At 37.0% G+C, this 22,198-nt stretch overlaps 1 protein-coding gene across 1 annotated transcript in view; it reads right to left on the bottom strand.

Moving 5' to 3' along the window:
* Window positions 1–22,198, bottom strand: part of CNTNAP2 (contactin associated protein 2) — a 1,981,926-nt gene that overhangs the window by 1,377,831 nt on the left and 581,897 nt on the right. Inside the window, exon 2 of the mRNA XM_025433996.3 lies at window positions 16,811–16,921. Within this exon, the coding sequence (XP_025289781.1) occupies window positions 16,811–16,921 (111 nt within the window). The remainder of the gene's footprint in view (window positions 1–16,810; window positions 16,922–22,198) is intronic.

Raw genomic sequence — 22,198 nt, forward strand, 5'->3', positions numbered from 1 at the left:
ATTCTTACCTCTTTCTATCTTTTTGTAATCTTTTCCTTACACAGCTCCAACTACATTTTCCTTACTGTTTTTTTCTCTATAAATATTTTAAGAATTTATCATCTCTCTTTTTTTAGAATTGTAAGCCAAGTCTAGGCCTTATGTTATAAAAAGTACATGGAGAAAATTAGAGGGCAAGCATCATTGAGTGAGTCAGTGAATGAATGGGACATTGGGACATTTTTTATGAAGTCATCAGATAACACTTCTATAAGGTGGTGTCATTTGAGTGCAAGTTTGAAGGAACTGAGTATCTAGGAGTGCAGACAGAGTTTTATACCAAGGGCAAGTATAAGAAACAGCAAGGAGGTTTGTGTAGTTGAAGAGGAGAGAAGAATACTAGTAAATGAGGTAAGAGAGATAATGGGTGCAGGCAGATAAATGAGGCAAGATATGATAAATCCTTATAAGGATTTTAGAGGCTTTCCTCCAAAAGTGTGGAAGTGAGGAAGAAATCCACTGGAGAATTTCTGAGCAGAAGAATGAAGTATTATTTCTTAATTTGCAAATGATTACTTATGCTGCTGTGTTGACAAGAGACTAGGGGAATTGAGGTAATAATAGAATAGGGAAATGGAATTGAAAGTGGAGGAAAAATAGGTAATGAGTTTGGGTTGGTCTGAAACCAGGGATTTTGTCTTGCCCCGTAGTGTGACAATCAAGAATCGTAGTGATCAGAATCCATCTGAATCCATATTTCTTACCACATGCTGACTCTCACTTAAAACTCTCACAAAACTAAACTACCAGCTAATCCCCCTTTAACAAACACTGTTTTTGAGTTTGAAGCCTTCGAGTATGTTAAACTATTTAGACGAGATTCTACACAATAAATTCTATTAGCATTTTACCTCCTTCAAGACATATTCCTGAACTCTCCTCAGCAAGTTAGGTCATCTGTTCTCTATGATACCACAGTAACCTTCATACCTATACTGCTACGTGAAATTCTTGGACAATCACCATGTTCATGCCATACCCTCAACCTAGTTCTTCAGTTGTGAGCTGTTTAGAGGAAGCTCATTGTTTTATACAGAACTAAAACAAGTTACTATTTAATAAATATTTGAATGAGGAAATATATAAAGAAAAAGAGAAGCTGGGGAGAAAGCAAAGAAGAAATGAAGGAGAAAAGGAAGAAGGAAGTATTTTTGTCTGTCCCACTAGGAAACTCAGGTCCCTCAGGGACTATGTGGAGAAATTCTTCTATAATCATTTTCCTGGGGCACCTGAGTGGGTTAAGTGTCTTCCTTTGGCTCAGGTCATGATTCCAGGGTCCTGGGATGGAGCCCTTCATCAGGCTCCCGGCTCCATGGGGAGTCTGCTTCTCCTACTCCTTCTCCCTCTGCCTGCCACTCCCTCTGCTTGTGCGCTCTCTCTCTCTCTCTCTCTGTCAAATAAATAAAAATAAAATAAAATAAAATAAAATAAAATAAAATAAAATAATAAAATAATCATCTTAAGACCAGTGCTTATACACTTCCGATTTATGCTCTGATCCCACCTGAGCCTTCTTCAAATTTGGAGCTGTCAATACTCGCCAATGTGCTTTAGACACACAGTCATAAGGATGACCTGATCTCAGAGTTCCTAAAAAAGTTCCCTTGTCAACATTTTAGATGTTTAAGTCCCACACGCACATGAGTCTTCAGTGCTGATATGTGTTCAGATCAGTACAGGTTTGTTGAATGACTGGATTCTCATTCCCTCTAAACTGAACACCATTTCAAGTCTTATCTGGATATTTACTTAGTCTTGTCTACTAGGCCTTTCCAGGTCTTGACCTGTGTCACTGTACATTAGAACCGGTTGAAAGGACCGAAAAGACCAATGTTGTTATTTTCATCCATATTACCAGTCTAATAGAATTGGTGCTAGCCCATTTGTCCAGACTGGTTCTTTGAAAAGACAGCCAAGTGTACTAAGTTAGCCTTGTTTTGTTGGAGGTATTATGCTTACAATTCAAAACTTAGATCTACATGCAGTAGACAGGGTGTGTGTGTGTGTGTGTGTATTTTTATATATATTTATATATACACACATATGTATATATTTTACTTACATACACAGGTGTATATATATATATATATATATATATATATATACATATTTTACATTCTTTTTTGTTACTTCTTTAGATGCAGGATGTCTTAGTAATAAAAAAGAAAGATTGCTAATGTTCTCTCTCAGCCTGAATAACTCAGAGTTACATAAGTGTTTATGAATAATGAATGTCTAATTGAGGTGCCTGAAATATGAATAACTATACTAGTCCATTCGGCAGTGAGATGTAGAATTCTCATTCGACAACAGGATTTTTATTTCCTCATTTCTGCCTTCTGTTATTCCCACTGTTGAGTGTGAAACTAGCACAGATAACACTTGAGAGCGCCTGAGAGCATGAATCCCACTTTTTCTCTGCACGAGCTAAGCCATCCAAACAAAGAAAAAAATGGCAGGGGGAGATCCCCATGAGTTGAGAACAAAGTGAACTTTAAATCTTGACTAATCCAATACACAGAAATAGAATCACAGGGTTTTAGATTGTAGTCTTAGTGAGAAATCTATTTGAATTTAAATTCTTGGCATTCCAGAAGCTGATTAACATGTTTCAGGCTGCTGACAAAACATCTTGCCTGTCTGGCTCTCCTTGGTCAATCCTTGCCACGTTTTTGATGAATTGCTAAGGAGAACTGATGCTTTCCAAATGTATGTCATATCAGTACGAAAAGTTCCAAAGAACTCACAGTACATTAATGTGGAATTGCAACTAAAGGCTAGCACTTGTTCTCTCTAGTTTATTCACTGAGTGGATGCCTTGTCTGCTCTGAGAACTCCTTCCCGGCATTACTAGGAGAACAGAGGGGCCTGGTTGGCATCTCTGAGCCTTTCTACCTATAGTTCTCCTCATGCTGAACCATAGAAAGCTGGGCCATGGCCCAAGGGAACCAAAGCCTGCCTCCAGACCTGTGTAGAGAAATTCCTGACTGACCTAATCATGTAGTAAAGCAGTATTTTTGCAAAAATTGCATTGTTTGGATATATCCAAGAAGCATCACTAAAACTGGGCCGTCTGGGTGTTTCCTCCCCAGCCTGATAGCCACTGAACTTCTGGCACTCCTGCCTGGGAAGAGGTTAGGCTGCTGGCGGGTTACATAGCCTCTCTCCTTTCTCATGTCTCATGCTCAGCTAGGGCTAGTCTTTTGGCCAGGAAACCATTTAACACTGTTTGTTGTTCAAAATACAACTATTTAGTTCACATTTCTCTCTTAATCGTGAATATTCAAATAGGATAGCTTGAACTGAAAAAAGGCACGTATTGCTTTTCTGACATTCTCTTTGAAAATTATTTCCCGTCATAAATGATTAAGTCTTGAATAGTATGTAGAGAAGATAGATAATAACTTTGAAATAATCAGTCAAGTAGTCTTTGTTTTATTTATTCTGCTATAAGAAGATTAGGCAATGGGGGGAAATAGGATCACTTCCCTTGCAAGTCTCTACAGGTTGCCTGGCAGTACGGTCGTCCTACTAAATGGAAACAAAATGAAGGGTAAAATGTAACAAGGCCGAATCCTTCACTGGAAGGAATGGAAGGAGCCATTCAGTCACTGATAAGGATCATACACTGGGATGTTGTCATTATTGATGCCAGATTATCCCCATCTCATACCTGGCGAAGATTGAGTTTATGGCTCATCTACCAGATCTCAAATCTCAGGCATTTTCTATTGTGTGGTGGAGTTTTATTTCTGTTATTCATTTCCTTTCACTTTGTACTGACTTACTGCTTTTTCTTCGTGTGCGTTTTGAATATTGAGAATGTTAGTGACTCAAAAAAATATTGCTTCTGTCAGTTGCTAGCACAGTGGTGCTGCACATCAGTGGTTTTTCTCTCATTTCACTTCTTTCCTGGGAGACAGAATGCTGGTGTCATTGTTTTGTTCCAATCTTTGCTGTTCTCACATATATAATATTTCAAGTACAATTACATCTTTTTTGCCTACCAGCTCATATTATACAAATCTGGAAACAACACTGAAGAAGACTAGGTTTGACTAGTTTTTTAGTGTAAAAAAAAAATGATGTGTCTTTTTAAAATGTATTATAGGAAAATATTTATTTTTATAGGAAAATATTTAAAGCAATATCTTTATTTCTCTTTGCTTATTTAAAACAAAGATAATAAGCATGCAAAGACATCACAAAGTCAGTGTCTACTTCTCAGAAATAAAATAGAGAAATGTGTCTGTTTGTGTTCTAAGACACCAGTGGGAAAACTTTAGCTATACCCTGTAGCCAACTCAAATATTATTCCAATTTTTCCTAGAGAAAAACTCACATAGGCAGGGAGGATGTGTGGAGAATAGAACAGTTGAGTGATTTGAAATCAGTAGAGATTGTGTCAAATGTCCAAATCTCCTTCCATTTAGCTGTGGTCTTGGGCAGGAATCTAAATTTTCTTGAATTTAGTTTTCTTATCCGTAAAACTGAGCTTATTCTAAATTCTTTCCCAGGGTTTTTCTAGGAATAAGAGAATGTGTACCTGCCAGCACTGGTTTCAATGTCTGTGAGTATCTACTCTGTGTGAGGCACCACATGTTGGGGATACACAGAGACATGAGACACAGGGCTTGTGTTAACTCATACCCAGCCTCATGTGATCAAGCAAATGCATCTACAATACAGTGCTGTATGCTAAGTTCTAAGATAGAAAAAATATACCTTGAGAAACGGAGAGGGATACCCTATGTAGCCATCAGTGATAACTTGTTGGAAAGGTGACATCCAGGCTCCCTACTGAAGGACAAGCAACATAAGCGTGTTGAAGTCATATCTGTAGAACAGTCTATATAATAAAAATCTAGAGGCCGATGGGAAGTGCTTGTAGGTTAATATTGGGAAAGATTGGGATGGGGCAGGCAAAAGGGCCAACCCCTGGTTTTCTTGGCCGCCCTGCGACTCATTTGTTGTGAATCGGCAGCCCTTCCATGATGAGAAAGGGTCATCATCTCTGCCGTCTAAATCTTCCTCTGGTTGGTACTATTTCAAAGCTCGGATTAATCATCTTCCTTCTGGGAATCCTACTTGGCCCTATGGAAATGCATGGCCTTATCAAAATGTGAAAAGAAGAAGCTCTATCAATCACTCATGAATGACTAATATCACAGAAGCATAGAAACTACAGAAGCATGTGGTTTCAACCTCTCTTCAGAACACTCAGGGAGGGAGAAAAGGAAATAAAGGGTTTTCATCACCTTGACGGTGGAGCCTGTAAGGCTTATCTAGTATTCTGAGCATCATGTGAAGGCAAAACAAACACAAAGCTCAAATTAACAATCCACTAAAATACATATCTACCAGAAACTGAGTAGGGAAAAATCTATAAAATGTGCAATTATGCATTGTCCATACATATGCTCAGGCACAAACCTTCTAATACAAAATAATTCACTTTGGTGCTAGAACAGTCTTCCTGACTGCAGATGTCTGGTGATACAGAGGTAACAGTTATAATCTAGATGAAGCTCCTCCAACTGAAATTAAATAGCGCCGCTCACCACTTTTTAAGTGGGAAAACAGACACAAAGGAACTAAATTCTCTTCCTCTCAGAAGCCGCTGAGAAGAAAATCAAAGCGAAATAAGAACCAGACAACATGAGCTCCTTGCATTGTGAAGAAAACAAAAATAGTTCAGAAAAAGCCAAATAGAAGTGACCTTTGGGTTAAAAACCAGAGGAGTAAAGCTTTCTACATTTTGAGTTTATGTTTCAATATTAAAGAGGCAAGAACAATATAAGTAGACTGTCTTAAAGGCCATGGTTTATTGTCGGCAGTATTCGTGTCAAACATATATCTTGGTTTTAAAGCAAGGCGAGAGTAAACAATGTTGATTGCTCATTTGCAGCATATAGAAGAGGCAGTAGGATGACATAGGCTAAACTGCTTTGAATTGTTATTAGTGGCAATATTTTTAGAATTAGTTTTGGAAGGCACAAGTATAAAAGAGAGGAAATTCTATTTTTTTTAACTCTTCTCAAAGAAAAATGTGTGAAAAGAGTCATTAATTTGCTAAAGGTATTAAGACAAGGGTCTAATTCATTCTAATAAGTATGACCTAACCAGGTTGCTAATAGAGCCTTTACTAAATTAAATCCTCTCAGTGGCTTTGGAAATGATTTGGCCTGTTTCCCCCTCCCCACTCCCACCTCTTCATGAATGAAATAAGGGGAAGGAAGCAAATAGGCAAAGCCCACAGAACTTTCTCTATTCATGGAAGAATTCAGGAGTCCTCCCAGGACACGGTTTCCCTTTGCGTGGTTTTAGTCACCTAAGGTCAACCATTGACTGGAAGTAGATGTCTTCTTTCTGACATGTCACTAGAAGGTCATTACTAGCCTAACACTAAGTCTCAATGCCTACGTCATTCACCTCACTTCATCTCATCACCCAGGCATTTTATCATCTCCCATCATCACAAGAAGAAGAAGGGTGAGGACAATGTAAGAAGCTCTTTGGGAAGAAAGAGACCACATCCACATGAGTTTTATTACAGTACGTTGTTATAGGTGTTCTGTTTTATCATTAGTTATTGCTGTTAATCTCTTACTACACCTAATTTATAAATTAAATTTTATTACAGGTATGTCTGAATGGGAAAAAAGGATTATATATGTTACACACACACACTATTCACTGTTTCCGGCATCCATTGGCAGTCTTGGAATTTAACCCCCACAGATAAAGGGGGGCTACTATAGATACTGAAGAATGATGGAGAGCCACTAATCTGGTAGAGAGGAAATGTAATCATAGGATTCGAAGCATATTTGTCATATGTGTGATTGCTTTTGTCCAGACCTGGTTGAATGCATAGATCCTGTACAGAGCCCCTCACTGGGGAGCATCCTTTAGATGATCCGCTGATGTGAGTGTCCCAAACAGTGACTCCTGGACACACCCTGCTCACTCCTGGCCTTTGTTTTTTCTTTTTGTTTATACTGCTACAACCAGCACACAGAATGTATTCCTTATGAGCCACACACAAGATAATAAGGACTGATAGAATGTGTTCTGTTGCCCAAAGGCACCTGCTATCCATTGGATGCAAGAGTTCAAATTGGAAGTCTCACCCTGAAAGGAAGATCCTGAGATAAGAGGGGCATGCTTTATTAGTTCGATATCATTATCCTGATGATGTCCCCCAATTTTGAAAGCATTGGGAGAATATCGATACCCGGGGGCCACTTCCCAACTGCTGTGCATGTATATTCTAAAAAACTGATAATATGTTAATTTACAACGATGATAACAATGTTTGCTATTGTTATTTATTACCTATCATCATGTGGATCTGAAGGTGGCTACATCAGTGATTAAATAACTTGTGAGATAATTTTTTTGGAAACTGAAAATTGTTATTGAATACTCACTCTTGGTTTAACAAGTCATCCCAACGTAGAGGCAATGAGCATTTTAAGTTTAAAAGAAGCAGAATAATATGTTCAATAAATATGATTCAATATTTTATTCATTCCTTTGGAAAATATTCTTTGAGAGTTGAACATGTGTGCAGTACTATGTTAGAGAAATGCCTTGAGATTGTGTGAAGAATTCTATTTTAACGTGAATACGTCAAATTTGGTACAAATCATTCACATAAATTCTCCACCTTCTTGGCAGAGAGGTGAAGAATATTAAGGCCTCTCTTGGAATAAAATTAGCAAATATCAAAAGGGTAATTAAACATTTAATCTCCAAAACATAAAATTGGCATATATTCTCGAATGGCTTGGAAATAAATATTCAACTTATAAAAACTTGGAGAAGTAGTTCTTCCCAGATATCCTGGTTATTTTTAATATTATTTAATAGAAAGTCTGTCCATGCACAGAAGAACAAGTGTGGACCAGTAAGAATCTGCAGTGTTCCATTAAGACAAAAACCAAGGCATTCTGATCAATCCTGGCTACAAGGTCAGGTACTGGGAGACGATCTAGTCCAAGAGTCCAAGTTTCTCAAGACAGAAGTGAGGTAACTGGGACAATTAAGTAAAGAGAGGAGGCGGTCCTAGATCTCCCCCAAGGCAGAAGGGAAACCTACTTTCTCTAATTCTGCACCAAGAAATCTACAAAGATATATTTATTCTGTACATCTTCTCAAAGTAAATATTTATTTAATTATCTTTCTTTGTTAGTACAGATGTGGTTTTCCCACTCCATATGTCCTAAACTTTATAGGACAAGTACCAAATAGCATGGGTTTCAATATTTCATGTAAAGGAAAATTATAAAGAATGTATTAAAAATATTATAAATCTCTGAATTGATTTTTCACAATGTCCTACTCTTTTACACAATCGGCTATTAATAGTGTGATGAAAGAGAATGTTAGAGAATTAATAACCCAGGCCCATTTCAAAGATAGTAGCAGTGGTTACTGGAATAGCACTGTTCATTCTACCCCATTATTTTCTCAGTGGCACATTTTTTTAAAAGATTTATGTATTTACTTGAGAGAGGAGGAGCAGAGGGATTGAAAATCTTCAAGTACACTCCATGCTGAGCGTGGAGGTCGATGCTGGGCTTGATGTGAGGCTCGATCCCACAACTGTGAGATCATGACCTAATCTGAAACCAAGACTTGGATGCTTAACAGATTGAACCACCCAGGCACCCTTCAGTGGCACATTTTAAGATATTTGCTACAAACACAGCAATCTAGCAGCTTCCTAAAAATAATTAACTAAAAACTGCTCACTTCAAATGCCCCAAATCTGAAAACTCCCTTTTCCAATTAATTCTACAAAAATCCATCATCTGTCACACTATAACCAAAGAGCCTATAAACACAGTATTTTTACAAAGATACTGAACTCTTGGGACTTACCTGTACTTCTAAGTGTATTAAACAAACTCTGTTTAAAATACATGATAGGTAGACTGGTTACATTTTGAAAAGCATTTCCTAAAGTGAAAATGTGTTCTGCTGGACTCAAAGATCCATTGCATGGCCAAGAGGGTCTCTCTGATTCCCCCAGGGAAGATCCCAGAACACAATGTTTGTCCAGAGGGTTTTATTGTGAAAATGTGTGTATGTATGTGTTCATAGCACATACTAACATCACACATCTTGTGAAACAGTGTTCTAGGGGAAATTCTACAAAACCCAACATAGATTTCTTTGGGGAACACAAAAGAAGGTATTAAAATTCCAACATTATAAAATATGATGCCACAGCAAAAACACAGCGATATTATTTGCAAATTAAAAAGGCATGTCTAAACAAATTTATGAGCCATTCCCTGGTGACTCTGCTTTCAACATTCTATCATTTTTTAACAAGTGTCAAGGATACAAATGTATCCTGTATTGCACATTGAATTTTTTAAAGCTCCCACTAAAGCCAAAATTTTGATTTATATTTGTGAATTAAAGTAAAAAGAATAAATTAAAACTTACAATGTTAGTTAGATGAGAACTCTCATCCAACTGGAAAAGTGAATACAGAAACCTACTGATGACTTTAGAGAAAATCACTTAAAATCTGATTTTTAAAAACAGAATTTCTTAGGTAACGGAGGAAAAATATTTTTTATTCTCCCTAATGTCCAGAACAATTATTTTTGGCTTTTCTGAGGATCATAAAGTTAATAAATAAGTATTATATTGGACTCTTTTAAGATCTAGTTCAAATCATATAAAGGTAATCAGAACAAAATAACGCAAATCACTGGCATAAACTCATTTGAAATGAAAGGAATTTGAAGAGAAAAGACTTGGGGAATATTTAAGTTAATGTAAGCAGCAGTCTGGTTATGCAAAACTTATTAAAATTATTTAAAATGTTATTTTTAAATCTTTCAATTATTATGATTTTTTTTTTCTTAGATGATGATAGGGGAAATCCATACACACGTTGGTAAATATGCAAATTCTAGCAATCACTCTACAGGGAGATCTTGTTTTTTTTTTTTTTTTTTAAGATTTTATTTATTTATTCATGAGAGACACACAGAGAGAGGCAGAGACACAGGCAGAGGGAGAAGCAGGCTCCCTGCAGGGAGCCGGATGGGGAACTCCATCTCTGAGCCTAAAGTAGAGGCTCAATTCCTGAGCCAGCCAGGTGTCCCAGGAGGTCTTGCATTTGTTAAGACAAATGTATTCACTTGCTTTGAAATACTAATATCTACACTCTTGTTTTTGGAAGTTGAGGGCAATTGGTGGGAAAGAAAGTAATATTTATTACAACAAATATTGTGTAGATTATTTCACTTAATCTTCATAACAGCTCTGCTAAAGTATGTAAGTGATTCCATTTTAAAATATAAATAAGGGGCCCGTACCTTCAAGATCACTCTGGAATAATTATTATAGAATTCTTGCACTGTCAAAGTTCCTGGTTTGGATGAGATGTTGTATAGTGAACATAGAATTTACGAAATGGAGATGCAAAAAGATTTATAAGTGACGGATACTATGCTCATCCTTGGTTGATTCCATATTGGAATCTAGTTACACATGAATTCAAGTCATTCTCTCTTCACTGCTCAGCACTGCATCAGAGCCGACGAAGTCAGCAGGGGTTTTTTGGAGAGTAATTCAAAGATGAAGAACTATGGCCAGTCCAAAGAGGAATGGCAAATATTCTAAAGTGCTACATTGGAAAATCAATCCTCTAGATTATTCTGCTCTCAAGGATCTCCTCTTTAAGGGCAAATTCTCCTAGAAAAAGTAACATTTATGACTAATGAATTCACACCAATGCTCGTTGAGTAGGAAAAGGAGATTAAGAGAAACAGTAAGTGGTAGAGGCTGGAGGAGAGAAAGAGGGGAAATAGTGGAGTGGAATCTGCCAACATGGACAGAAGTTCAACAATCCGGGGGCGCCTGGATGGCTCAGTTGGTTAAGCATCTGCCTTAAGCTCAGGTCATGATCCCAGGGTCCTGGGATAGAGCCCAGCAATGGGCTTCCTGTTCATTGAGGAGTAGGCTTCTCCCTCTGTTCACTCCCCTCTCCCAGCCCCCCCTCAAATAAATAAAATCTTCCAAAAAAAAAAAAAAGTCCAACAATTGTGAACTCAGTCTATTTAATAATTTAGGCCTTGATGTTACAGCCTAAGGGAAGAGCTTCCTAATAAAGGCTAAGAATATTCTGGCAGGCATTGTTTCCAGGAGAGGGCAGTATGGAACAGGAATGAATGGGTCGGGTACTGGAGAGAGCAGAAAAGCACCAGTAGAAGGCATTACTGGCAAAATGAGGCCTCCCAGAAGCATTGTGGTCACTTTCCCAACTCAGAGTGTATCAGTTACAGTTTAATTAGTAGTGACATATCCTTTTAGCATTTAAAGCAGAACAGGGAAGAAAAGAAAGTAAAAGAAGAAATGGTATTTTACAAATGTAATTCAGGGACAGGAGAATTGAGGGTGCAATAAAGAGAAGTTTCTTTTCCAGAAGCAGGGAAGACCTCTGAGGAGCCATGAGGTAGATTATTTGCGGAGCGACTCAGGAGCCTCAAAGAGGTGTTGGAACATGTGTAAGCACGGACGTCTAAGTAGAGGAGGTCGGGATTTTGCTAATTACTAAAGCTCCCTCTTGGCCAACAGGAGGCAGAAAATGATGAAGGCAATGATTTGACCAAGCCAAGTTCTCCAGGCATGGCGGCAATTATTAACTTCAGCGGTGTCTTTTAAGGGAAGGTAAAGACCGTAGTTCTTTTTAAGATACACGTGTGGACATTAAGAGATCTGTTCCAGCAGCCTTTCCAGATGTCTATTATACACATATTCCTCCCAGAAGTGATTATCAATTATGTGGCTTACAAATGCAATCTGTTCTCCCTGCTGGAAGAAATAAAGGATAAATATCCTCAAAACACCACCCCCACCACACCTCTCTGCCCTTTGGTTTAATAGAGAAGATGACAGGTTCCTAAAATGGAAGGAATATCCAGGAAGCAAATCTAAAAGGAAGTCTCTGAAGAGCAGAGTGTATTGTAGGATCTCCTGAGGAAAAGGAAGTGATAAGAAGGTGGAAAGAAAGAAAAGTATTCAAGATCCTTATCACTCAAGAAACTCTGAGCTTTCATGACTGAGTTGCTCTGGCCATAGAGGCATGAATCAAACTTGGCTTATATCTTCCAGCTCTTTTTAGGTTCATTCTTTGGGCTAATTCCAGTGCAGCACCAATGTCGCCTCATCTGGCAAAATCGAGCATGAAGATCTCTAATCTGTGGTCACTGGAGGGAGAAGAGGACCAGGAGACAGAATGGCTGTCCCCCTGGGGCAGTAGAAAGAGGATGATTTCTACAAAGGCGAGTGAACTGGATTGTTGAAAGTCTGGCAGAAGAAATGACCTGGCATTGCTAACTTGACATTCTATCTAACAAGATTGTTGTGAAGATCAAGGGACATTTACAACATTTTGTAATCTGCAAAATACTATGTAAATGTAAGGTAGTGTTTTCCTCCTATGAGGCTCTCAAAGATTTTGTATCTTTGCTAATGTTCAGATAGATTAACCCATTTAATTGCTATGGACGTGGAATGACACAAGACTGGGACACCTGTAGCAAATTAAGAACTGGGAGAGAGAGATCCAGATGACCGATCACAGGGGATTGGTATTTTTATAAAACAAACAAGCAAAAACCTAAAACGTAGAGCAATAGTAGGTTCCAAAGGACATAGTACAATGACATGTGGAGTTTCCATTTCCCCCCAGTTTTGTCATAAACTGGCCCCTGCCATCAAGGTTGTAGTAGATGGATTTGTACTGTGGGGACCCAAAAACTAAACTCATTTTTTTTTCGCATACATGTCAATCTGTCATCTGAATGTATATTTGCATTATACTCTGACTTTCTATGTTTTCAAAACCTCAATCTCTCCAAAATGTATTTGAGGAAAATCATTTAAATAAATGATAAAACTTGAAGTAATGTTAATCAACATAATGCTCAACTGAATTTGTTCTTTTCCGTATTTGTATAATTGCTAAATTATGTTATTTCATCCTTCTCTATTGGTATATGATCTTCTTGCTCTCAGACGCTTATATAGTGTATGCATTACATGATTCTTGCCAATAGTGAAGAAAATATATGCCCACCAACATATATATTTATATAGGTATATAGATATAAATATATAAATGTCTATAAATATATATGAAAGATATATATATCTTATATAATATATATCTTTTTATTATAGTTTTATAAAATAAAATAAATAAAATAAAATAAAATAAAATAAAATAAAATAAATTCTTTGGAATTCTCTGCCGCATGTATCTGCCTTTGAAGTGTGTAATATTTTACACTAACAAAAGAATCTATTCTTAATCAACATGAATTATTAGCCATTTATACTTTAGTATGAATTTCAGTCAACCTGGCTTCTCTCCAAAGAGCATTTGCGTATGAACTTTATAAGAGAAAAATAAAGTTCTGTTTATTATGAAGATGACCATATGTAGTTTTTTTTTTCCTTTTTTTGAAAGGAAATAACCCTCCTCTCTGATGCTTGCTACCTTGGCCCATACTGAGGTCATCAACTAGGGTTGAGGCTAGCCCTGCACGGGGTGTCCTGCATGTACCTTCAGAACTAGTGCAGCATGAGGAGTACAGATATAACCAGTTGTGTGACAGTCCTAAACAGGTAGATAGGACATGATGGATTAGGGGAGGAAGTTATATGCAAATATACACAATATGCCACTGATAAGAAAAGGGGTCTTTGGGAGCCAAAAAGTAACTAAAGCCACAGAATAACGAATGTTGATACGAATCAGCCAATGTTGATAAAATGGGCAAGAAGCAAGTGTAAATCTAAACTTACATCCCTGCGAACTACTGCACCATACCTTCATCCTAATGCATGACAATGTATCATATCAATAGTCAAACGGAGATAAGCTTTTAGTCAAACAACTAGAAAACCATAAATTTTGTTTATAGTCTTTTGCTTTTGAAATAGCTTTCTTTAAAAAAAGAAATAACTTTCTTTTTTGGAAATACACTGTACCTATAGATCTTTGTATATAAATACGTAGGAATATACATTTACATTCTATAAATTATTGAGAAACCTATTATAAAGAAAGTGAAGACATTCTTCAATTCTCACCCTCTGGTTAAAAAATAAAGTTAACTTTTACAAGTTTAATTTCAGATACATTACTCTATATATATGAGTAGATAAATAGGTAAATAGCTCTAAATAATTCAAAGTGGCATCTTGTACTATCTTAAAACAGACAAAAAAAGACTTTAATATAACTACTTGAATAAGAACAACCACACACACACAGACACACACACACACACACACAAAAACAAAACTTTTGGTTTCTTCGCAAGAGATGGTTTCCTTGAGAAAGCAAAGGCAAGATAAATTTGCATTCAAAGTTACAGTGTCTAGTGGCCCCCTCTTCTGAAATGCTGTGGAAAAGTCGTACATCTTTTAATTCCCACAATTTGGTATTTTTAGATTCTTGCATCTATAAAATTTATACTCTGTTCTACAACTGTAGTTCCTACATTGTTTACTTATGGTATATTTAAATGGATTCACTGTGTAGCACCAGGCATTTGACCAAGGGTTTCTTTCTTTCTTTCTTTATTATTTTACTTCAAGGATCTCATTGTTGATTACATTGTGTCATTTGTGTTCCCAAAGAGGTTATATGCTTGAGGTAACCTGACTTACCTAGATTCTCTGGGTATAAAATTCCCCATATTTCCCTATTAAACATTCTAAGGAAATAATATTTTGTGACTCTACTTCCTCTCATTCAAGTTGATCTCTCAATGCCAGGACACTTCCTTTAGGGAATATTGTATCTTCTTGACATCTAGGAACATACATGTTATTTCTTTTCTCTTACACAGTTTGTTCCAGATTTCCTAGTACTTGGCTGGCCCGCATCATAATTATTATTTGGTTATGGCCAATTTCTTGTTTCATGATTTTCTACCTATACATATTTTTTACTTGTTGTTTTTAGTGACTTATAGAAAATTAATGAATTAAAATTTTCATTACTTTGACATCTTTAAGCAAAAGTTTTGATAACCTATAGTAACTTACCAACTCTGTTATGACCATAACCTATTTTCATATAATGAAAAGAGCAGCCACAAAGACTCAGACAACAGACTGGTGGTTCCCAGAGGCAGGGGGTGGGAGTATCAAAAGTTCTCAATTTCCAGTTATACTATAAGTAAACCATTATAGCTAGCAATACTGTATTACATATTTGAAAGTTGCTAAGAGTAGATCTTAAGAGTCCACATCACACACACAAAAAAATTCTAATTATGCATGGTGAGACATGTTAACCAGACTTATTATGGTGATCATTTTGCGGTATATACATATATAAAATCATTATGCTGTGCCCCTGAAACTAAGAGGTTACATGCCAATCATACTGTATTTTTTTTAAAAAAAGGAAAATTGTGAAAATCTAGCAGCTAACTAATACTACTTTTAAATCAAAACAATATATATTTTAAGATTTGTTCTCCTCCACTTTTGCCTGTGTATCTGTCTTTCATCAAGTCTTTTTACTAATTAAAGTGTCTTCATACACCTGTGAATTTCTGTACATATTATTCTACCCTTTTCTTACCTATTTCTTCTCCTTTTTGGCCTTTCTGAATCTGATATCTCTTTCTCTCTTTTCACGTGTCATTTTTTAATTTCGTCCCCTCTTTCTTCTTTTTATCTCCCTCTTTGGCTTTTCTCATGGTCTCTTTCTTTTTCACCTTTGTTTCTTTTTTTTTTTTAAATAAATTTATTTTTTATTGGTGTTCAATTTACCAACATACAGAATAACACCCAGTGCTCATCCCGTCAAGTGCCCCCCTCAGTGCCCATCACCCACTCACCTTTGTTTCTTTATGCTTCTTTCCTCTCTCTCTCTCCTTTTCCTCCTTGCCTTGCTTCCTTCCTTATGTTTTTTTTTTTTTTTTTTCTTTAAGTTGGCCGTGTTGTGAGTTTAGTATTTCCTGTTTTACTGATTACAAATTATGGTCCTTGTGGGTTGATCCATATTTATCCAAGAAAATATTTTTCTTTTTTTTTTAAGAAAATATTTTTCTTTCCTAAGTTGTCATTCATTCTTATTCATATTAGTGTCCCTTTGAAGCAAGACAGTCTTAAATTTCTGGCCTTAATCCTTTTCTTTTATTCTCTATGGATTACTGTCTACTTTTAAATTATCATTTACTAATTAATATTGTAACTCTACAACCCCAAACTCAAATTTTAGTTGCAAATGTGTAACTATCTTTTACACACCTCAATAACAAAATTAAATTCTGGGCACTGGGGGCAGATATTAGCAAGGATAACTTTTTTTATCCTATATTTTCAATAGTTACTGTTTATCTAGTATTAAAAATAAAAAATAAATTAGTGAATATTTTTTCTTTAACTGTATACATATTTGAAATCAATTCATTGTAACTTTTTTCTAAGTGATTTTCCAACTACTATGAACTTCCTTAACACAGAATTTTTATATCATTTGGAATTATCATGTACAACTTCAAAAATTCTTCCTCTTTAATTTACTGTCTCTTACTTGCAACCCAAATTTTCCTTTATCACTCCCCTATAATGACTATAAAAGAGGTATAGTATCTATGAGGTGTCTGCTAATAGCTATTGCACAAGAAAATATATTTTAGAGATGCAGTTTTAAATATCACATGTTCTTATTTAACACATTTACTGACAAAGGAAATAAAAAGTGCCTTACCCCCTCGCTTGTTGATCTTGGCATAGCCAGGAGAATAGCTCCCAGACATGGAAGACGAGCTGCTGAAAGCTACATGGGGGAGTCCAGACACAAGTGGTTCATCACATTTTTCTGAAGAGAAAAGAAAAGAAAAGAGAGAGATTAAATATCTTAAAATAATGATGTGGATTTTAGTTAAAACAGTTGTTGAATACCGTACAAATATAACAATCTATGATAAATTTAGCAAATGATCAGAATTTAGACAATTCAAATGTGACAATTTAAACAAATGATTGTTAAGAGTTATTGCTATGACAACATGCTTTATGCTGATGGGCCTCAATGCAGACCTGCTCTCAAAGAATCATGAGGAAAGGTGGTGTTTCTTTTAACAAGCTTTGGAAAAGCTGGCATCCTCTGGAAATCTTCAGGGATTTATTCATTATGGGGTAGAGGATTAGAAAGGTTGATTAGAAACAACCTTGGAGATTGGAGGAAGGAAGGTTAGAAGGAATCCTACCAAAGCCTGAGAAATAGGTGTCAGTGAGGGAGAACAAGAATAATCATCACCCTGAAAGAGTCCTGCCATCTGCAAAATTAAGCAGGTACCATCATACTCAGCCAATCAACTGCCCGGGGAACCAGGTGATCCCTCAATTGCATTCTTCACTTGGCTTCTTCCATGGCCATTAATTTTTTGTGTTCCATCCTTCCTCAGTACTGCTTACTCCAATTCCTTTGATGGCTCTCTCTCATTTTCCTAATGTCTAAAGGTTCAAGTGTCCAGGACTCAACTCTTGGATCTCTTTGAGGTCCACATGTGCTCTCCGGGAAACCACAACGGGGCTTGTATGTTCGCATTCTGGAATATCCCAAATCCTTCCCCCATGCGTCACCTGGTCCCAGTGGCCACCAGGGATGGCTGTTAGGAAAGACTGCGTCCTCCCTTGTTTTTCTATTGTTCTGCCCACAGTAGCCAGGGGATAATTACACATATAAGTGGGCAAATAGCTCCTGTGCTCACAATATCCATCGGCTCCTGCTCTGAATCACTCAGAATAAAGTCTGAAGCCCTCCAGTGGCCCACAGTGGCCACCAGACTGGTCACATCTCTCTCTGGCACCCTTGTCCATTGCTGTCCACCTCTAGGGCCCTCTTCCTCTTATTGCAACAACAAGCCAACTCTTGCCATGGCCCTCACCATTACTCTTCCAGCTACCACAAGGCTCTTCCCTCTGGTCTCCGCTCAATGTCACCTTTCACTGCTGCAGACTGGCTTCTCTAGTCTGCCCAGCGAAATGAGCATGCTGCTACTATCACCCTCGGTATCCACTTCTGGCATTCTTTTCCTTCAGAGCACCCAGAACCACCTGGCATGTAGGTTCTCACTCGTGTAGGTTTTCACTTGTTTGGTTTCCTTTTTCTCCCACTAGGCTGGATGCTCTACGGGAATCAAGTTTTTGGATAGTCTGCTTAATGCTTAGTCTCATTAAGACCATACCTGGCACTCAGCATACACTCTAAAAACCTTTGTAGAAAAAATAAATAAATAAATAAATAAAAATAAATAAAAACCTTTGTAGAATGAGTGAGTGAATGAATGAATGAGAAAAAGAACCAACTAAACCTGACAACTGCAGAGTCCCAAAACATAATGTTGAATTACGAGATGACACATACACCCCCTAATTGTTAGAGAGGTCGTCTTCAATCCACAACAAATGTTTACACATGCTCAGTGCTGTTTAATAAGACAGAGAGTTACACTACATATTCTAGAACACTTTCTACTTCAGGTGTATATAAGCAGAAGAAAACTTAAGCAACAGAAGGAATGAACTAGTTTTCTTGAAAAGTCATTCAAGTGGAGTGAAGTCCCCAGTGATACTGGGGAAACGAATTATTATTCATTATCTCACCACTCAAGTGTATACAAATCTGGAGTTAAAAATGAACATATCCATCCTTGTAAAATATAGTTAGATTTCTTATTTTTCTTAGTTATAACACAAGTACCTCTGGGAAATATGGTATATGTGTATGAATATATTCCCCAGAAAGCTAAATGTTAAAGGATGAAAAAATGAACATAAAATTTATTTTTAAGGTATCAATTCACAAAGTGAGAATCTACAGTGAAGGATTTTGTCTTAATTGTTTAAAAATTTGCTATTCAGGTTAGCTGCCAATGATCGCAAATATAAAACCTTGATTTCTCAAGTGCTGACTCTTTGAATCTAACTTTTCATAATCTTTTGATGAAAGTTCCATGTTTGCTTGGAGTAATCATTACTTCCAAATTCCCCATTTTTTTTAATTTTTATTTATTTATGATAGTCACACACAGAGAGAGAGAGAGAGGCAGAGACACAGGCAGAGGGAGAAGCAGGCTCCATGCACCGGGAGCCCGACGTGGGATTCGATCCCGGGTCTCCAGGATCGCGCCCTGGGCCAAAGGCAGGCGCCAAACCGCTGCGCCACCCAGGGATCCCCCAAATTCCCCATTTTATTAGGAATGTGCTAATATGCATTCCCTTTTGTCTCTTCATTCAAATATACACCCAGCACCCATGCTGTGCAGGCACAGCAAATACAGTAGATGATACTGACAACGTACCTGTCATGGAATTTATGTTTTAGTGGGAACTACAAACTAAAACAAAAACAAACAGATGAAAGCAAAAAATTAATGTATGATGTGGTGATAAATACTACAGATGCATTAAATATGGAAGAAGGGGCAGGTGGTTGGGGGGTACAGTAGAGATTGGGAGGGGCTGTGTTTTGCTCCTTTGTCAAGGAAATTCTCTTGCATTAGGTGATATCTGAGTAGTAATCTGAAGGAAATGAGGTGAGCTTATTGATTTCTAACATCAGGGCACCTAAGTGATTGAGTGCCTTTGGCTCAGGTGGTGATCCTGGGGTCCTGGGATTGAGTCCCACATCCAGCTCCCCACAGGGAATCTGCTTCTCCCTTTGCCTGTGTCTCTGCCTCTCTGTGTGTCTCTCATGAATAAATAAATAAAATCTTTAAAAAAGAAAGAAATCAATAAGATCATGTGAGCAGAAACATTTACTAGGGCTGGCTTATACCCCACAATGAATGGCTCATTTTCCAAAATTGAACATTCAATGCATATATAGTGTTACATTGAAAGTAATTAAAATGGCGTTGATGAATAATTGATTAATGATCCATTAGCTAGTTTAAATTTAGAACTTAAATATATAGCATTTATAAATCCTGAACATAGTTTACCCTTATTACATTTGAACACTTTGTACTTCCACAAATGGATCATCTTCATACTGAATTTGAAATTTTTCACTAATTAAGAAAATCATATAAATCAGAATAACAAATAACAAAATTAGAATAAAACTGAGGTCAGGCAAGTAAGCTAAGAGCATATAAGAGATTATTTGAGTGTTTGTTTTTTTTTTTAAGGTGGCTACAAAATTATCAGAATTTAAACTTTGGCTATCTCACATCCTTCTAAATTGAGATATAACCTATAGCCACATATTTAAGTAAGAAAAATGGTACATGTGCTGTATGTTCTCCTGGAAGACTTTAATCACAAATATTTATTGAGATCTTACTCTATGCCTTGTACTGTTCTAGCTACTTTGGGCAATAATAATTTAAAAAATAACCCATTTCCTCCTGGGTCCAATAATATATAAACCCATATAAAATAATTAAACCTGAACCAAGAGGATAATCTCAAACAGTCCATGATTCAGTGATGAATAAAATATAATCAAGTACTGAAAGCAACAAATAAATTTAAAATACAGGGCTTTGTTTAGTGAGTTGCTCGTTACTGTTGGCTCCATCATAAATGCACTACCTTGAGGATGTCTCAACCCCCTTTCTACAGATGAGTCACTCAAAATATGAGCACATTAGCTAACTTTCTCCCAAGCTTTTAAAACTCCTAGCATTGTCAAGTACAGGAGTTCACAAACTATGTTCTACAGGCCCAGCTCACTTTTGTAAATTTAGTTTTATTTGTTTTCAAATTCGCAGCAGAATGTCACAAAGAGAGGCCATATAACCTCCAAAGCTAAAATATTTACTATCTGACCTTTTACATAAGAAAAAAAAAAAAAAAAAAAAAACCCTTCCAACCTCTGGTCTAGTATAACAAATAGTATCAGGGAACATATAAATAATGAATATGACCTTAAGAATTGAAGGAATATAGACAGGTGGAAAGAGAGTTGAGAACATTCTAAAAGAGGAAAGAGCTCAAGGAAAATCATGGAGGCCACAATGGGTATCAAATATCCCAGGATGGTTAGAGCAGCATGCTGTGCATGTACATATTGCACGCTGAGTACTGTGATGAACCATCCAGTTTTATTTATTTCCATTTATTTATTTATTTATTTATTTATTTATTTATTTCCAACTGTAATAATGGTTATTACACATTATATATTCCAACGAGTCAGCTTGCTTGTTGTGTTAGAACATGTGTCTTAATATTCTGCAGACATTAAATATTAGTAAATTAGGCAAATCCCTGGAGCACGTTAGAGTTTTTATAGAAGCGGAGGAGGACAACCGGGAGGAGGTGTAGAGACAGAGAGAGACTGCTAACATCTGAAATAATTTAGTATTGTATTTCCCCATATTGGGATGTCTTCCAAAACTACGGCCACACAGCTACGGCAAATATTTGGTCTCCAGTGCACTTCCCTTCCAGGGAATCTTGGATGAGAACTAAAAAAGCAGATGGGTCTTGAGTTTTATTTTCACACAATTTCAGTCAATCAGGAAGAATTATGTACTAATTCAAGCTGGAACAGAGGCGATCATTGACAAACAAAGATGACAGGCCGGTTGCCCTTCACCTCAGAGAGCCTGGCTGGGAGGGGTCTCTTTTGGCAAAAGGATACGGGCAAGAGGGGTGGACAAGCTCAAAGAACTTTAGGATGCATGCAGTGGACATGAAAGATGGCCTTCAAATGCGTCTCTGGTTGAAAATGATGTTGGAGGAGTCTCACCACACAGCATCTTTTAAAATTAGAGTGCTCGAAATATACGTTTTATGTCTCACATTTGGAAACATAAGCCTGATAAGCAGAAAACAAGGACAACAAAGAACTCCAGAACCAGCATTCTCAGGACAGCAATTCTAGCAACATCCTCATTCACGCTTTTCTTTAAAAAGCCACCGTGAAAGGCACATTCTCAGAGGAATACACCCCTTAATGGCCTCTTTATGTCCTGTGCCTTCAATTCCTAACTTCTGAAGCTGGAGCTACATTACATCTACCTGCATGTTTACCCTGCCTCAGGTTTTATAACCTCCTCTCCATAGTAAGGACAAATTTAAGAGGCCAGAGCTCCCTCTGACCTCCTCTCTTTCTAATCAATAGGCCCCTGCCTTGCTC

The sequence above is a fragment of the Canis lupus genome, chromosome 16, assembly GCF_003254725.2.
Source record: "Canis lupus dingo isolate Sandy chromosome 16, ASM325472v2, whole genome shotgun sequence".
Lineage (NCBI taxonomy): Eukaryota > Metazoa > Chordata > Mammalia > Carnivora > Canidae > Canis > Canis lupus.